The following is a 17,323-nucleotide window of genomic DNA, read 5'->3' on the forward strand; positions in this document are numbered from 1 at the left end:
TCATGGAAAAAGCAAGAGAGTTCCAGAAAAACATCTATTTCTGCTTTATTGACTATGCCAAAGCCTTTGACTGTGTGGATCACAATAAACTGTGGAAAATTCTTCAAGAGATGGGAATACCAGACCACCTGACCTGCCTCTTGAGAAATCTGTATGCAGGTCAGGAAGCAACATTTAGAACTGGACATGGATCAACAGACTGGTTCCAAATAGGAAAAGGAGTACGTCAAGGCTGTATATTGTCACCCTGCTTATTTAACTTATATGCAGAATACATCATGAGAAATGCTGGGCTGGAAGAAACACAAGCTGGAATCAAGATTGCCGGGAGGAATATCAATAACCTCAGATATGCAGATGACACCACCCTTATGGCAGAAAGTGAAGAAGAACTAAAGAGCCTCTTGATGAAAGTGAAAGTGGAGAGTGAAAAAGTTGGCTAAAACTAAGATCATGGCATCCGGTCCCATCACTTCATGGGAAATAGATGAGCAAACAGTGGAAACAGTGTCAGACTTTATTTTTTGGGCTCCAAAATCACTGCAGATGGTAATTGCATCCATGAAATTAAAAGATGCTTACTCCTTGGAAGGAAAGTTATGACCAACTTAGCATATTCAAAAGCAGACACATTACTTTACCAACAAAGGTCTGTCTAGTCAAGGCTATGGTTTTTCCTGTGGTCATGTATGGATGTGAGAGTTGGACTATAAGGAAAGCTGAGCACCGAAGAATTGATGCTTTTGAACTGTGGTGTTGGAGAAGACTCTTGAGAGTCCCTTGGACTGCAAGGAGATCCAACCAGTCCATCCTAAAGGAGATCAGTCCTGGGTGTTCATTGGAAGGACTGATGCTGAAGCTGAAACTCCAGCACTTTGGCCACCTGATGCGAAGAAGTGACTCATTGGAAAAGACCCTGATGCTGGGAAAGATTGAGGGCAGGAGGAGAAGGGGACGACAGAGGATGACATGGTTGGTTGGCATCACCGACTCAATGGACTTGAGTTTGAGTAAACTCCGTGAGTTGGAGATGGACAGGGAGGCCTGGCGTGCTGCAGTCCATGGGGTAACAAAGAGTTGGGCACGACTGAGTGACTGATCTGAACTGACCTGGAGGAAGTGTTTGCGTTGCTAACAGTTTTCTCCAGGTAAACACCTGTCTCCTCAGAGTCATAGGGTGGCCTAGTCACAGACGAAGGCAAGCACCTCTGTGGGATCAGACAGCTTTCCGAGGCTCCAGCGCTCCTAGAAAAGGAATTAATTTTGCGTTTTGCTTATTTTAGAGTCTTTTGCAGTTGTTCCCTTTAGGATCCATAATCCTTGTGGGGAATCTCCTTTAGTTTCATGTATATGCGTGTATACGTATATATGTATATATTTCACAGACACACACACACACACACATATGAGCTTCCCTGGTGGCTCAGATGGTAAAGAATCCACATGCCAGTACAGGAGACCCAGGTTCAATCCCTGGGTCGGGAAGATCCCCTGGAGAAGGAAATGGCAAGCCACTCCAGTATTCCTGCCTGGAAAATCCCATGGACAGAGGAGCCTGGCAGGCGGCAGTCCATGGGGTCACAAAAGAATTGGATACAACTGAGTGACTAAGCGCGCACACACACACACACTGTATGCGTATCACTGATGACATACATTCCTGACAGCAAGAAGACTAGCGCTTCTTTTCTGAGACGCCCACCCCTGCCCGAGGCCCACAGCTCCACTTCCCTCTTAGTCCAGTGGGCAGGGAACCGGGTGTAGCTCACATTCCACCCACTGCACTTCCCGCCCCTTCCACCAGGCGTCGCTGTTGGAGGCCGGTCCATGAGACGCTGCCCAGACGGGTATCAGGACCCAGCGCGCCCCCAGCCCCACCTCCGTCCACCTCAGCCACTGTTCCCAAAGCCCAGTCATGTCACAGAATACACGCGGTAATTTTTCCAGCTTTTCTGGGATACATCGCTGTATAGGTGTAAAGTGTACAGCATGTGGTCTGACTAACCCGTGCGAGAAGTGACCACCTCCGTGAGTTTAGTTAGTATCCACCAGCTCACGTACAGGCAACAAGACGAAAAGCCAAAAGAAAATTAAAAAAAGTTTTTCCTTGTGATAAGAACTCTTAAGATCTACTCTGCTAACAGCTTTCATATATATCAATATAAATCAGTGCTGTGTTTTTGTGCAATGTCAGCAAATTTGGAAAATTCAGCTGTGTCCACAGGACTGGAAAAGGTCAATCTTTCCAATCTCAAAGGAGGGTGATGCCAAAGAACGTTCAAACTGCCGCACAACTGTGCTCATTTCACATGCTAGCAAGGTTATGCTCAAAATCCTCCAAGCTAGGCTTCAGCAGTACGTGACCGAGAACTTCCAGATGGACCAGCTGGGTTTAAAAAAAGCAGAGGAAGCAGAGATCAAATTGCCAACCTTCAATGAATCAAAAAGAAAGCAAGGGGATTCCAGAAAAGCATCTGCTTCTGCTTCATTCACTATGCTAAAGCCTTTGACTGTGTGGATCACAAAGAACTGTGGAAAATTCTTCAAGAGATGGGAATACCAGACCACCTTACCTGCCTCCTAAGAAACCTGAATATGGGTCAAGAAGCAACAGTTAGAACCAGATAAGGAAAAACAGACTGGTTCAAAATTGGGAAAAGAATATGACAAAGCTATATATTGTTACCCTGTTTATTTAACTCACATGCAGAGTACATCATTCGAAATGCTGGGCTGGCTGAATCACAGCTGGAATCAAGATTGCCGGGAGAAACATCAACAACCTCAGATATGCAGATGACACCACCCTTATGGCAGAAAGTGAAGAAGAACTAAAGAGCCTCTTGATGAAAGAGAGAGGAGAGTGAAAAAGCTGGCTTAAAGCTCAACATTCAAAAAACTAAAATTATGTCCTCTGGTCCCATCACTTCATGATGAATAGATGGGGGAAAAGTGAAGTAACTGGTTTTATTTTCTTGGGCTCCAAAATCACTGTGGATGGTGACTGCAGCCATAAAGTTAAAAGGCGCTTGCTCTTTAGAAGAAGAGCTATGACCAACCTAGAAAGCATATTAAAAAGCAGAGACATCACTTTGCCAACAAAAAGTCTGTCTAGTCAAAGCTATGGTTTTTCCAGTAGTCATGTATGGATGTGAGAGTTGGACCATAAGGAAAGCTGAGTGCTGAATAACTGATGCTTTTGAACTGTGGTGTTGGAGAAGACTCTTGAGAGTCCCTTGGACTGCAAGGAGATCCAACCAGTCCATTCTAAAGGAGATCAATCCTGGGTGTTCATTGGAAGGACTGATGCTGAAGCTGAAGCTCCAATACTTTGGCCACCTGGTGTGAAGAACTGACTCATTGGAAAAGATGCTGATGCTGGGAAAGATTGAAGGCAGGAGGAGAAGGGGACGACAGAGGATGAGATGGTTGGATGGCATCACCGACTCAGTGGACATGGGTTTGAGAAGCTCCGGGAGATGGTGGAGGACAGGGAGGCCTCGTGTGCTGCGGTTCACGGGGTCATGAAGAGTTGGAAGTGACAGTGACAGAAGAACAAGCAGTTTCATCCATCGGCCCGTGAAGAGACAACAAAAAGAGAAACAAACAAAATTTTACAAGAATTTTCCTTATGATGAGAACTCTTAGGGTCTACTCTGTTAACAGCTTCCTTATATATCAGTATAAATCAATGCTCTGTTTCTGTGCCATGTCAGCAAATAATGAAAAACACATGTGAAGTCTCAGCCGCAGGCCCAGCACACAGGAGGAGCTCGGAGAACAGGGGCCACAGCGAGCGCCAGTTCCCGCCTCCCGTGAGCCCCTCCTCTCAGCCGATGGAGACCCAGCACCTGCTCAGCCTTCGCCTTCAGGCTCCTGCTGGTGGGAGCGTCCTGGCCCTGGACCTGGCAGTGAATTCAGGTCGACACCCGGCCCCACCGTGCGAACACATCTGGGGTGACTCTGGGGGGATGGGGCGGTCTCGGCTGGAGTGGGGGGGCTGGGGGATTTTCAGAAGGGAGGTTGGAAAGGGGGGAGTGGGGGCAAAAGTGGCAGGTGGAGAACGTGGTCCAGAGGCCGGCCGGGGTCAGGCGTGGCCTGGAGGGGGAGCGGGCTGGGGGCTGTCCAGGGGCAGGGGCCAGTGGGGGTCAGGGGGCTGAGCGCCAGAGGAGGGGCGTGGGCCCAGAGCTGAGGACGACGGCCACACGGCGAGGTCCACTGACTCCTTGCTGGGGGTGACCGTGCTGACGGGGGTCTCAGGGCTCCCCCGTGGAGAGACCTGGCTGTGACCCACCTTGGACGATGTTTGATCATCACAGTTCCTTACAGCCATCAAGCCAAGCATTGCTATTTCCCGGGCTATGGCACGGGCCCTCCCGGGAGGCGGTGACGATTTCCCTGGGCCTGGGAGGAGGGTCTGTGGCTCTGGGAGGTCAGGGGTCAACTCGTGCTCCATGGAGCAGTGGCCTGTGGGACACGCAGTGCCCTCCTCCCCGTCCCTGGCGCTGCCGAGTGCTGGACTCAGAACCCGGCGTGCGGGGGCACTTGCAGCCAGGAGCAGCTGTGCAGCAGCCAGTGCGCACACAGGGCTGCAGCCGAGTAAGGGGGAGCCCAGGAGCCCTGCTGGGGCCCAGCCCAAGGACTGAGCATGGTGGCCGGGGGCCGCCTGAATGGGAAGCTGAGGAGCGTGAAGGGAGATCCGGGCCTCCGTGTCCACGTGCGGTCAGCACCCTGAGCACAGGGGCTCTGCCCAGCATGATGCTGGTGTGTTTGCGTTTGGCCAACCTGGGGCTGAATCCCTGCATGTGGGAGCAGGGAGCCCGCCTGGACAGCTGTGCAGGCAGCTGGCCCGGCAGGGAGGGGTCCAGAGAGAGTGGACCTCAACACACAGCAGCCACTTTGCAAAGACGTGACAACCCCAAGTGGCCAAAAGCAAGAGGATCTCGGGCAGCAGCGTGCCCTCTGTGGCTGGCGTTTCGGGCTGGGTCCCACCTGCTCGTCCGAGCCGCTCTGGCCCTCACCCTGGGGCTCTGGCCTGTTTGGGGTCTTCCGAGGTGCAGCTCACAGGGTCCAAAGGGGAGGCTGTGGTCATCTGTGGCCACGTCACAGAGCCAGCAGACAGTGGGCTGGCCCTGGTGAGGTTGAGGCTGAGCCCCCGCAGGGCCAGGCGTGGGCAGGAGCAGGATGATTGGGCGGAGCCAGGCCAGCTGTGGACAATTAGGTCCCTGTTTTGACCCCAGGACGCTGGGTGCTGGCCAGAGGTGAGGGCACAGAGGTCTCAGACAGAAGCTGAGTGGAGGGTGGGAACAGGAAGCTGGCCGGTACATCCAGACAGAACCCAGGAGGCCAGCTGGGCTGCAAGCTGGCCCCTCCTGAGGAAGGGACTCCCTGGGGCTTCTCCCTGAGGGCTCACATCAGAGCATCTGGGGGACCTTAGGAGGTGACACCCCAAGTGAGGCCACGTCTGCTGTTCTCGCGGCCCCCACGGCTCTGCTACCCGGCTCCCTGGACTTTACAGAAGGGGGTCTGGACCCTCAGGCGGCCCTGGACAGCTGCATGGTGTCCCTGGAGAGCTCGGTCTGGGGTGGGGGGTGGCTCCTATCAGAGTGGAAGCCAAGCAGCTGTCCACTCTGACTTCCTCGCCGAGCTCAGGCACGTGCCCTGCGTCCTGCCCACACCGGGCTGCTGACCTGCTCTGAGGACTGGGCTGCCTGCTGCAGGTGGGGAGGGGATGGACTCTCAGCCCAGGAGCAGCTTTGGGCACCTTCGAGCTGTGCCATTCTGGAATCAGGAGGGGATGTCTGTCGGGCACTCACTAAATTACCAGCTCAGACAGCTACTAACAATCCTATAAACCCAAGAAGGACGGGCAAAACCAGGCGCTGCCTCACACTCCACTGTTTGTTCACTCTCTGGGGAGCGGGCCTCCCAGGGCAGGCGTGAGCTCACTGTCCAGAGCGGGGAGGGAGGGTCCCCGGGGGCGGCTGCCGCGCTGGGCTTGATGGTGACCCCCGATGGGCGTCATGGGGCATAGGAGCTGGAGGGGGCCTCAGCTTGGGGGGCGGTGGTTAGACCATGTCAGTGCGCCTCGTGCCACCTGGTGCTGGTAAGTGTGGGTCCCAGGCTCCCCTGCGGCTCTGCTTCTGTGCACCCGCTCTGAGCCTGCTCCGTGCTGGGGGTGGGGTGATGGTCTGAGAAGGGCGCCCTCTCCCCCAGGCAGGAGCAGTGCTCCTGCCTCGGCGTCCTCCTGCGCCCCTTCTCTCGGGACCCATTGTCCCAGGGACCCCCGGGTTTTCATACCCATGCAACAGGGAGTGGGGCTGGGGGAGGCGAGCAGCCCCTGTGGAAGCGGGTGGCCTCCAGCAAGAACTCTGAATCTCGCTCTTGGTGCCCGGGGATGCATGGGAGTGGTGAGATCCGATTCCCTGGCTGTGTGGTGGGGCTGGGGGTGGGGGCACGAGTGGACACGGGAGGCCAACTGGAAGCCACTGCTGCGGCCCCAGTGAGGGCAGGTGGCTGGGGCCAACTGACTCATGCCGATAGACTCCATATCAGCTTTGAAAGCCCTCGTCCTGGGCTCCGGGGAGGGCGGGGTCCACTGGGTGTGGACGTGGGTGTGGCTGGCGACACAGGCAGGGATGGGGCGTGACCCCAGCTCTCTGCAGCCCGGCCCTCCAGGACCCCACGGCCCCGACTGGGCGCAGCAGGTAGACCTGCAGGAAGGGGGCCATGCATGCAGGGTTGCAGCCCTCAGAGGCGGGGCTGCCCACTGAGCCTTCCCTGGCTGTCCCGTTACCTGAGTTTGAATTTGCGCCCCAAGCTGGAAGCAGTCCCCAGAGTGAGGTGGGGGCCTCACGTGGCAAAGGGCGTCCCCCTCAGCTGGCCGACCCCACCATGCACCCACCGCGCCTGCTCCACAGACAGTCCTCTGAGTCCAAACAGCAGGACCAGGAGATGCGGGAGCGTGCCCCAGGTTGAGACCCTCGGCATTCAGGCGCTGAGAGGTGCTGAGCACGAGGCCCCTGCGGATACTGATCTCAGAGGCGTTTTCATCCTCAGAGATCCAGCCCCGCCCTCGGGGGAAGCCGGCGCACATCCCACTGTGAGCGGACCACAGAGCTCCACGTCTGACTTGACCACGCTACGTGGCGCGTGTGGTGACTTCTCCTGGAAGTCAGCTTTCCGGTCTAAACCGTCTGCTGAACTCACTGATTTGAGAGGGACTGTGTGTGGAGACCCTTGCTTTCATGCTTCCTGATGAAGGAACAGAGATGTTTCCAAGGTGTCTGTGCAAGGGGCTAAATGTGAGACCAGCCGCGTATTAACGGGGCTGTGTTTTCACCAGCCTGTTGGTTTCTGCTAACTGACCGGGCTTCCTCGCTCCACTTTGCCCTGTGCTCCGGGCAATGGGGGTTTAGCGGCTGAGGGCTTCTTTTCCTCTGCTCGGCGCATCGCTTGCCCATGAATTCTGTGATCTGGGCTAATTAGATATGGCGACTCTTTGTTCCAAGCTGACTTCAGCAGATGGCTGATTTATTAACTTATTCAAACCCAGCACAGCAAGCAAAGTAGCAGTACAGCCTGCCCTGCTCTGCTGTGTGGAATGTGTCTTAAATCGAGTCCTCTTGTGAATCTGGTGCTGTTTGGACATCCCCAGCACCAGGGCCTGTTTCTCTGAAGAACAGGTGGCGTGGGGGCCGTTCTGCCTGCTCCTCCTCCAGGGTACCAGCCTGACCTTTGCTCAGGGACACCCCTGTGGCCTCTGGGAGGGGCCTGGAGGCAGCGGCAGCTGTGTCTGGAAGGGCCAGACACTGTCAGGAGCTTGAGCACGTTAGGGAGAGTGGACAGGGCTGTGCTGTCCCCCACTACCATTCCGGTCCCCTGCCAGTCTGGATCCTGCTGGTTCACGGACCACCCCCCAACCTGAGGCTTAGCTTAGAGGAAGCTGAATTTAAAATGTAGCTCTGCCTGCAGTTGGGCAGAACCCTGCCTTCCGTCCACACCTCGGAACCAGGAGAGGCCAGTGCAGGAGGCCGTGTGTATTGGCCCCAGGCACCATCCAGCCTTCCCGGGCCGGATGTCTGCAGAGTGGAGAGGCAGAGGCCACGAGGGCTTTGGGGCCCACAGCTCCTTTTCCTCCACGTCCACAGTTGCCTGTTCTAACACGAACTTCGCTCATCCTGTTGACGGGGTTTGGGGAACCCGAGGCGGCTCTGCTCTGCCCAACGCTCAGCAGAAGGCGGGAGGCAGAGGTAGCCTCTGTGGGCCCCGCTGGCTGGTGAGCCCCTGCAGGCCAGCTGGGAGAGGGGAGTCCTGCCAAGAGCCCAGGAGACTGGGCAGGCTGTGCGGTGTCCAAGCAGGCGGCCTCAGCCGGCCCCGCCTGGTCAGAGCCGCGGAGTCGTGAGCGGCCTGGGCGGGGGCGTGCGGCTCTCAGTCCAGGCTTTGCTTCAGGTCTCAGAGCCCGAGAGGCTGGCAGGGCTGCTCAGCAGGGGTCCCTCCTGATGCTTGTGCTCAAGTCATTCTGCCTGTCTCTACAGTAACTGCATCTTACCTGCCTGCGTGTGTGATTGTGTTCTGTTCTCCTTGTAGATGGAGGAGATAAAATTTAAAGACAGAGCAGTCTTCGTGCTGGAGAGAGAGTTAGGGGTTCAAGCCGGGCATGCCCAGAGACTCCAGCTCCAAAAAGAGGCTCTAGACGAGCAGCTGTCCCAGGTCAAAGAGACCGACCGGCACCCGGGCAGCCCCAGGCGGGAGCTTCCTCACGCAAGCGGTGCAGGAGACGCCTCAGACCACTCGGGAAGCCCTGTAAGCACCTCCCACGCTCGCCCGGCCGACCCAGAGCCCAGACTGCCCCGCACGCGGCTCGAGGTCCCGTGGGCAGCTCCCTGGGGAGTCCCGAGCCCAAGCCTTGGGGACTCTGCCCATGTCTGCAGCCCACAGGCCAGAGGAACCCTCGGCTTCTCCGAGGCTGAAAGGGCCCAGAGACTTCTCTCTCTTCCCTCCTTGCTGCTGCAGCGTAGCACTGGCCTTGCGCTCCCCTGGCCCCTCCCATGGGCCTCGAGCTTCAGGCTTCCAGCTGTGCCCGCCTCCACCACCAGCCCCAGGTTGCTAAGGGGCCCTCCTTTGCTGCTGGGGGAGGTGGCCTGGCAGCTCCATCACCGCACGCAGGCTCTGCCCTCCGCTGGCCCTGACCATCCTGCCGTGGTTTCTGTGCTCGTGACCAGCTGCCCGGCACCTGCCTTCCTTGTGACCACGCCACTGTCTGTGCCTCGGGCTGCGTGACCATGCGGGGCTGTGACCCCACCCATCTCCTCTCACCGCTCCTTATTCAGAGCCCTCTGCGGGGTCCCAGGAGTCTGGAAAGGGTCTACATTCCACGGACCCTCCACACAGTCCTTCCGGGTCGGCCCCCCGCCTCTCCTGCACCTGCTGAATGAGGGACTGTCCCCCGGTCCTTCCCGGACTCGCGTCTGTTTGCTTTGAGGACAGAGCTGCGTTTGAGCCGAGCCAGCCCTAGGGCAGTGATTGTTCAAGAATGGAGCATGACATTTTACAATCTTGTTATATAAATGGCTTAACTGGGTTAAAACCAGCTCTGGCACCCGACAGATCCCATTAACTCCAGAGATTCTGAAACCAGATCAAAATGTTTCATTGATTTTTTTTTAGTAAGTTCCAGTGGCTCCCAAAGTGATTTTTTAGAAACTCAATTTGAGGGACCACTCTTCCTGGGAATCCCACTTTCGAAAGTCTTAAGCTGAACATCATTTCCTGGGTTCACATTATAATTCAAGGAAAGTGAGGCCCCCGCTACAGTGCAGGGCAGCCCTCCCCGACCTTGAAAGCTGCAGCCGGCAGCGGCCTCGTGAAGCATGGTGCTGGCTTCTTGGGTTTTCTCAGCGTCTTGCCCACCTGCGGCACCTGTGTGCGCACACCCTTGCCCCGTCTGCACTCTGAACAGTTCTGCTCCTGCACTCTGTCCCCAGCGTGCAGCCCGCAGTGCCCCCAGCCATTAGAATCATGGGCCATCGTGACACAGAAGTGCCTTGGTTTCCGTGGTGTGTTGGGACTTGCCATGGTTTTTGTGTCTGTGTCTACGAACAGTTATTTGCAGTTGATTTTTGTTTTAGGAACAGCAGTTGGATGAAAAGGATGCTCGGCGTTTCCAACTTAAGATTGCGGAGCTGAGCGCGATCATCCGGAAACTCGAGGACCGCAATGCCCTGCTGTCGGAGGAACGGAACGAGCTGGTGGGTGGCCTCGGGCCTCTAAATTCTGTGGCCTATGCCTGCCGTGGAGGGGGAGCTGGGGCATCCACTTCCAAAGATTGCCATGGAAAAGAAGAGTGATGGTGACAGGGCATTTCCAATAAAACTTTATTAACAACATCAGGTAGGGGACCAGATACAGGCTGAGGCGCTGGTTGGCTGATTCCGGCCCTGGGTCACTGGGGCACGTGTCTCTGTTCTGGGTGTCGTCTGAGACGTGTGACAACCTCGCCTGCTAGTGGCGTCAGTCCTTATGGCCACAGAGGTTCGCCAGTGACCTGGCTGCTGGGACATGAGCTCTCCCAGGTGGCAGAAGGCTCACGGACTGGGCTGTTTCCCTGTAGCTCTTTCGAGCAGAACAGAGTGCAGTGCCAGACCACTGAGCTCCATGGAACACAAGGCTTGTTCTGCTTGCTTTAACACCTCTGTTTGGAGGCTGCTGGTTCTCTGTGATGCTTTTAAACATCGTAATATATAATTAATCTTGTCTTTCAGTTAAAGCGTGTAAGGGAAGCTGAAAGTCAGTACAAGCCATTGCTGGACAAAAACAAACGCCTTACTCGGAAGAACGAAGATCTGTCCCACAGTTTACGTCGGATGGAAAACAAGTTAAAATTTGTCACCCAGGAGAACATAGAGATGGTAAGGAGCCCACTTTTGTGTAACTAGCCTCTTCTACGCGAGGTCTGATAGCAAGATCAAAGCTTTGGTCTCACGGGCGTCTGTGGGGCTGGGAGCTCGCCGGCAGGGAGGCCCGTGACCAGTGGGGTGACCAGTGACAGGGCTTCTGAGGTACAGGCAGGCAGGGTGAGGAGACCCCAGCTGCCCTTCAGCGGTCGGGCACCTCACTCCACATGTTGTGTGGTCTGTCTGGTTTTCAGAGGCAGAGAGCAGGGATCATACGGAGACCCAGCTCCCTGAACGACCTGGATCAGAGTCAGGACGAGCGGGACGTGGACTTCCTGAAGTTGCAGATCGTCGAGCAGCAGCACCTCATAGACGAGCTCTCCAAGGTGACCGCTGGGCGCCACCCACCCGCTGGCCCCGCTCTCAGACCCACCCCTCTCTGATGCCCACAGTGCACCCGGCACCCACAACATGGGCCAAGTCTCTCCCCAGCGGTTGGCTCCTGCCCCTCCAAATCCCTCCCCTTCCTCACCTTCAGGATTGGGGCTCTCAGAGCAGCAACACTGCCTGTGTCCACCCCAGGCCTCTCACAGCGTTGGAGGCAGGATCCAGAGTCAGGGTGGGATAGGGCCGGGCTCCCGCCAGGGGTGCTGGGGAGGACAGGAAGCTTCCGATGGCCGCCAACCACGTTCCTTTGATCTCAGCCATCTTCCCAGCCCCCTCCCCTTCTCTGGGCACCGCCCATCCCCACCCAGGATGGTCTCAAGATCCATAACCTAGCCAGATTGCACAGACCCCATTTCCAAATAAGGCCACAGCCCCAGGTCTGGGGATGGGGTGTGGGCATGTCTTTCTGGGGACCCAACCTCCATCTACGTCCCCCTCTCCCTGCAACCCCCACCCCCAGCACAGCTTTTCCAATAGTCCTTCCTCAGGCCCCCATCCAGTTACCCTCATTAGGGCACCTCCTAGTCTGTGGGACCCAGACGGACTCCAAGGTCAGATCAGTTCAGAACCAGCTGCTTGGGTCGTTCTGTGCCCTTGGTGGTGGCGGGGGTGGTGGGGTGGGGGCTGAAGAGAGGACAGTAGCGGAGCTCTCTGCCACTTCCCGCCCAGTGGTCAGGATGGGCTCTGGCCACCCAGCCTTCCGGCAGGGCCTGAGGTCAGTGCTCTCGTCCCTTCAGTGGCCAGTGACCGTCCATCCCCTCAATAATAGGAATACACGAGGGGAAGAGGAAAACGAAAGCACCCTGGCTACAAATGCACTCCCACCCCTGCCTCTGAAGGCTCTCCCCCTGCGGCGTCAGCCTAGGGAGGAAGGACCAAGCCCAGGGAAGCCCGCCCTCTCAGGGAAGGGTCTGAGGAGAGCCACGGGAATCTCATAGGGAAGGGGAGAGACTGGGGGCCGGCGGGACCCTGGGGCTTGCGCGGGCAAGGTCTGTGACCCTAAGTCTCCAAGGTCCCTCCTGTCTTCCAGACCCTGGAGACCGCTGGCTACGTGAAGAGCGTGTTAGTAAGTGCCCTCAGCATCTCACCTACATCCCTCCCACTGCCCTCACCAGCCGCTCCTATAGCCCCTCAACTTCCCTCAGCGTCCCCGCCTACAGCCCCTCCCACTCCCCCACCGTCCCCTCCTACGGCCCCTCCCACTCCCTCACAGTCCCCGCCCACAGCCCCTCCCACTCCCTCAGCGTCCCCGCCCACAGCCCCTCCCACTCCCCCACCGTCCCCTCCTACAGCCCCTCCCACTCCCTCAGCGTCCCCGCCCACAGCCCCTCCCACTCCCCCCACCATCCCCACCTACAGCCCCTCCCACTCCCCCACCGTCCCCTCCTACGGCCCCTCCCACTCCCCCACCGTCCCCGCCTACAGCCCCTCACTCCCCCACCGTCCCCTCCTACGGCCCCTCACAGTTCCTCACAGTCCCCGCCCACAGCCCCTCCCACTCCCCCACCATCCCCGCCTACAGCCCCTCCCACTCCCCCAGCGTCCCCTCCTACGGCCCCTCCCACTCCCCCACCGTCCCCTCCTACAGCCCCTCCCATCTCCTCAGCATCCCCGCCTACAGCCCCTCCCACTCCTCCACCGTCCCCTCTACAGCCCCTCCCACCCACTCAGCGTCCCCTCTACAGCCCCTCCCACTACCCCAGCGTCCCCGCCTACAGCCCCTCCCATCCCCTCACCGTCCCCGCCTACAACTCTCCCACTTCCTGGGTCCCCTGTGCCTATGGTTTCTCCTGGTGCAGCTGGAAGCAGCCGCACACTCGGGCGGGGGTGGTTCCGTGGTCCCAGTGCTGCCTGCCCAGAAACTTCGCCGTGGTAACCGAGAGCCCACCCGTTAGGGTTGCACAGATGCCAGGGAAACGGGCAGTGTCCCAGGTGGTATTTATGGTTCAGAACTGGGTCCCCCTCCTACCCCAGGGCACTCAGCCCCCACGGCCTGGCTGGCTCCTACATGATCCCACATATGCAGCCTAGCGCTCTGAAGAGAAAAGGCCTGGCTCCACCGTGTGGACGTCACCTCTGGGCGAGTGGAGAAGGCTGGGCCCTCCGTCCTTCTCAAATTTCCATGTCAGTGTGTGCCCCTCAACCCCCTGCCCCACAGGGTTCCTTCCACCCCAGATGGGGAGGAAGCCCCAGACAGTGAGCTCAGAGAGACCCAGGCCTCGGTTCCTGTTCCTGCCCAGGCTGGGAAGATGCACCATCCAAACTCTCAGAGCAAACTGCCCTGAACTGGTGAACACGGCGGACCACCGGCTGGTCCTGAGACCACCCTGTCTGCTCAGATGATGACCCGGAAATACTAACCTGTGCATTTAAACCTGGCAGAGCCCATCAACAACTCAAAAAATCTCAACTGGTTTTTGCAGGAACGTGATAAGCTTTTAAGATATCGGAAACAAAGAAAGAAAATGGCGAAACTCCCCAAGGTAAACGACTACATGAAATGTGTATTTTTAAAAAGTCGTTTAACAGGAAAGAACCTCTTCCTTCAGAGGTGAAGAGAAAATGGTTTCCTTACTTCTAAAAATTGTTATTATGAAGTAACCAAAACATGACCCAGAGCGAGTACTCTATACTTTAAATTAAAAAAACCCAACCTGGTTTCCTTTAAATTTCCAAGAGGAGACATGGGTTCATGACAGTAATAACGAGTAGGAGGAATTAGCCAGGGGCCTGGCCCTCCCACCGCTGGCGCCTGCATCAGGATGCAGGCGGCCTCCCTGTGTCCTTTCCCTGCAGACCCGCACTCCTTGGGAACTTGATAGACCTGGGGTGTTTCTTTGAGGCACAGTCCTTTTTGGTAAACCTGTGATTTTTATTAAATGAGATTTGGGAAACATTCCCAGAATATTCCCAAAGGATCTAACTTGCTTTTTACAAAATACGTTTTTTGGTTTGGTTTTGGAACAACCAACAGTGATCCTCATACAGGCCGGTAGATACTCCTAGGCACAAATACAGGTTTGTCTGGCCCCTAGAAAGGCCGTTAGGAGGACCGTGTCCCACTCTGCACTCTACCAGCCCAGGTAAGATAGTGGAGGCCTTGGTCGAGGTTGGTGGCCTGAGCAGCACCAGGGGGCAGTCCAGGATAGACACCCGAGTGCTGGGCAGCAGAGGAGGCCCCTACAGAGCTGGCAGCTCGGCCAGCCAGTGGTCTGGGTTTGGATTAACATGGTCCCTTTTGCTCAGAAGCCGGTTGTCGTGGAGACCTTCTTTGGATATGATGAAGAGGCTTCTCTGGAGTCCGACGGTTCTTCCATCTCTTACCAAACAGACAGGACAGACCAGACCCCGTGCACCCCAGACGACGACCTGGAGGAGGTAACCTCTCACAGGGCTTCAGGACAGGCCCGCCTGGCTGCTCCTGTCCCACCTTCACACACACGCCCCTGTCTGCTTCACATCACTGTACTGGGTCCCCTCTGCAGAGTGGTACAGAGCGCTCCCACCCTCTCAAGGGGGCAGCCTGAACCACCCAGCAGCGGGTGGGCACCAGCACCCAGGGTGCAGGGTCAGGACCATGGCAGGTGGGCCCCAGCTGAGTCCCTGGCCCCAGCTGCTGGCCCAAGAGGCTTATCTGAGCAGCCAGCTCGGCCATTCACCCCAGGGGTCAGGGCCCGTCTCCCACGTGGTTCCCAGGCAGAGGCGTGGCTGACGTGGTGTCTCCGTGCGCCTCTCCAGGGCATGGCCAAGGAGGAGACAGAGCTGCGGTTCCGCCAGCTGACCATGGAGTACCAGGCCCTGCAGCGAGCCTACGCGTTGCTGCAGGAGCAGGTCGGAGGGACGCTGGACGCAGAGCGAGAAGTTAAGGTCTAACTGACTTCCACTCCACGACGTTCCGGCTTCTGCCGGGCTCCCCGCTTGCCCCCCGGCCTCGGCAGGGACACATGCGCCTTCCGGGCCGGGCCCTCCCCTCCTGCGATCACGGTCAGGCCCCAGGGATGCCACTCTGGCCGTCACTTGGCAGCGGGTGGGCCCAGGCCAAGGCGGGCTGCCCTGCCCTCCCGAGTTGAGGCATCTCACCGCTCTCGTCCATTTGCCTTGAAAGCCATTCCCAGGGAGCCGGGGCACCCATCGAGATGAAGTGCCCTGCGGCCCGGCCCCTGTGACAGCAGGTGAACTCCAGGGAGGGCGAAGCCCGTAGAAGACGGGCTGGGCAGAAGACATTCATGCAACAGGGAGCCCAGGGCTTCTAAAGGAGGACGGGCTCTGGGGAAGAAAGGGAAAGTGAAGTCCGGAAAAGGAGGTGAACCCAGGGCGGCCAGAGGCTCCAGAAGGGAAGGAGGTGCCTGGGGGCTGTGCCGGGCAGGTCGCTCAGCCACCCGGCTGTATGTGTCCGGGTCTTTGTCGTCCCCGGGACTAAGCCAACCCCCTCCGGCCAGCACCCAGCTGCTCAAGCCTCCTCCATCATCCTGTAAGTGAGGATTTCCCCAAATAATCTCCCAAATGAACCCATAGATCATCCCCTATAATCTAAGCAAAGTCGCTAAGCCTCCAAGTTCTCCCTTTATTCCAGAGCACGCCTTGTTGGCAGGCAGTGTCCTGAAAGTCAGGTCTGAGGGGGCCGCCCAGCTCTTAGGGAAAGTTTGATGTATGTCTCCTCCCATCCTACAGACCCGTGAGCAGCTGCAGGCGGATGCACAGCGGGCGCAGGCGCGCATCGAGGACCTGCAGAAGGCCCTGGCCGAGCAGGGGCAGGTGAGCCCGCGGGCCTGGGCCCCGGGGCCCCCGGGCTGCCATGCTCCCGTGAGGGCGGCGGCCTTCGGGTGTGTACTTGGTGAGGATCTTCGTCTGCACGCTGAAGCCGGGCTCCACAGCTCCCTCTGCTGTGTTTATATCGCACCTCAGTAAAAGACTTAAAAGCGGAAGCAACGTGTGTTTGGAAGAATTCCACAGTAAGCCCAGGACGAGGCACGAATTCCCCTGACCAAGCCTCTCTGGGCTTGACCGGAGCTCCCATCCGCCTCCTCACTCAGGGCCGGGAGCCCAGGTCCCAGGGCTTTGTTACCACTCCCCTCAGTCCCTGGGACTGCCAGCGCCTGTGGGCTCCTCAGATCCCAGGGAAGGGCCTCCGTCCATGTTCTCTGAGCAGCCCCCAGCCTGTGGATGGTCCAGACACAGGACGATGCCGGAGGATGTCTATGGGGGCTGGGAGGGTGCAGGTGAGAGATGGCCCGGCTCATAGCCGAGTGCAGTGCAGACCCACAGAGGCCCTGGGGTGTCGACTGCCCGGTGCATGGCTGGACGGACAGCCAGGGCAAGAACCTGAGTGACTGCCCCACCTCACTGCCACAGCCTCGCCGGAGTGCCCGAGGCCTCAAATCCAGTGCAGAGACCCCCGCGATCACCCAGGCACCACACCTGTTCTCTCCACACCAGCTCAACCCCCTGGCTCCCGCTGGCTACGTGTTTGGGTCCCCTGGACCTGTGACGTCCATGCGGGTGCCTGGCCTTGGCTCACACAAACCTGGGTGCCGTCCACCTCTATCCGAGACCCTCCAAGAAAATGGGCGAACCTGGGTTTTCATCAGCCACCGGACAGGCGCTCCACTCTCGGTTACTTCGGAAGCTGGGTGTAGTCCTTTCGTCACAATCTCTGTCCTGCTGAACCGTGATGTAAATCAGAGCTGCATCCTTCAGTGCATTTATTTCTCGACTTCAATTTCCTTTTCAAGGATATGAAGTGGATTGAAGAGAAGCAAGCGCTGTTTCGGAGAAATCAGGAGCTTGTGGAAAAGGTACAGCCGCCCCACCCCGTCTGTCTGAGAGGCCCGCTGCTTTCCTGGAAAGACAGGAATCCCCACCTGCCCACCTGCCCACCTGCTGCCCAGGGCTGGGGACCCACCTGGGCAGCACCTCTGCCGCAAGGCCCTGTGTGGACTCACCCTGGAGGGAGGGCTCCGGACGGGGGGCCTGGGCCAGTC

The 17,323-nt window shown here is 57.8% G+C and overlaps 1 protein-coding gene across 27 annotated transcripts in view; it reads left to right on the top strand.

Moving 5' to 3' along the window:
- The window catches only part of JAKMIP3 (Janus kinase and microtubule interacting protein 3), an 89,631-nt gene that overhangs the window by 46,956 nt on the left and 25,352 nt on the right, over window positions 1-17,323 (top strand). For 10 of the 27 annotated variants that reach the window (XR_009733894.1, XR_009733895.1, XR_009733896.1 and 7 more), the window contains exons 4-13: window positions 8,590-8,805; window positions 10,131-10,250; window positions 10,764-10,910; window positions 11,150-11,281; window positions 12,373-12,408; window positions 13,766-13,825; window positions 14,589-14,720; window positions 15,081-15,209; window positions 16,014-16,097; window positions 17,075-17,137. Coding sequence is in view for 23 of the 27 variants with exons in the window: in XM_061403874.1 (XP_061259858.1) it covers window positions 8,590-8,805; window positions 10,131-10,250; window positions 10,764-10,910; window positions 11,150-11,281; window positions 12,373-12,408; window positions 13,766-13,825; window positions 14,589-14,720; window positions 15,081-15,209; window positions 16,014-16,097; window positions 17,075-17,137 (1,119 nt within the window). In the remaining 4 variants the exon portion in view is untranslated. The remainder of the gene's footprint in view (window positions 1-8,589; window positions 8,806-10,130; window positions 10,251-10,763; window positions 10,911-11,149; window positions 11,282-12,372; window positions 12,409-13,765; window positions 13,826-14,588; window positions 14,721-15,080; window positions 15,210-16,013; window positions 16,098-17,074; window positions 17,138-17,323) is intronic. The other 17 variants (XM_061403879.1, XM_061403881.1, XM_061403886.1 and 14 more) reach the window with 7 other exon arrangements.

The sequence above is a fragment of the Bos javanicus genome, chromosome 26, assembly GCF_032452875.1.
Source record: "Bos javanicus breed banteng chromosome 26, ARS-OSU_banteng_1.0, whole genome shotgun sequence".
NCBI lineage: Eukaryota > Metazoa > Chordata > Mammalia > Artiodactyla > Bovidae > Bos > Bos javanicus.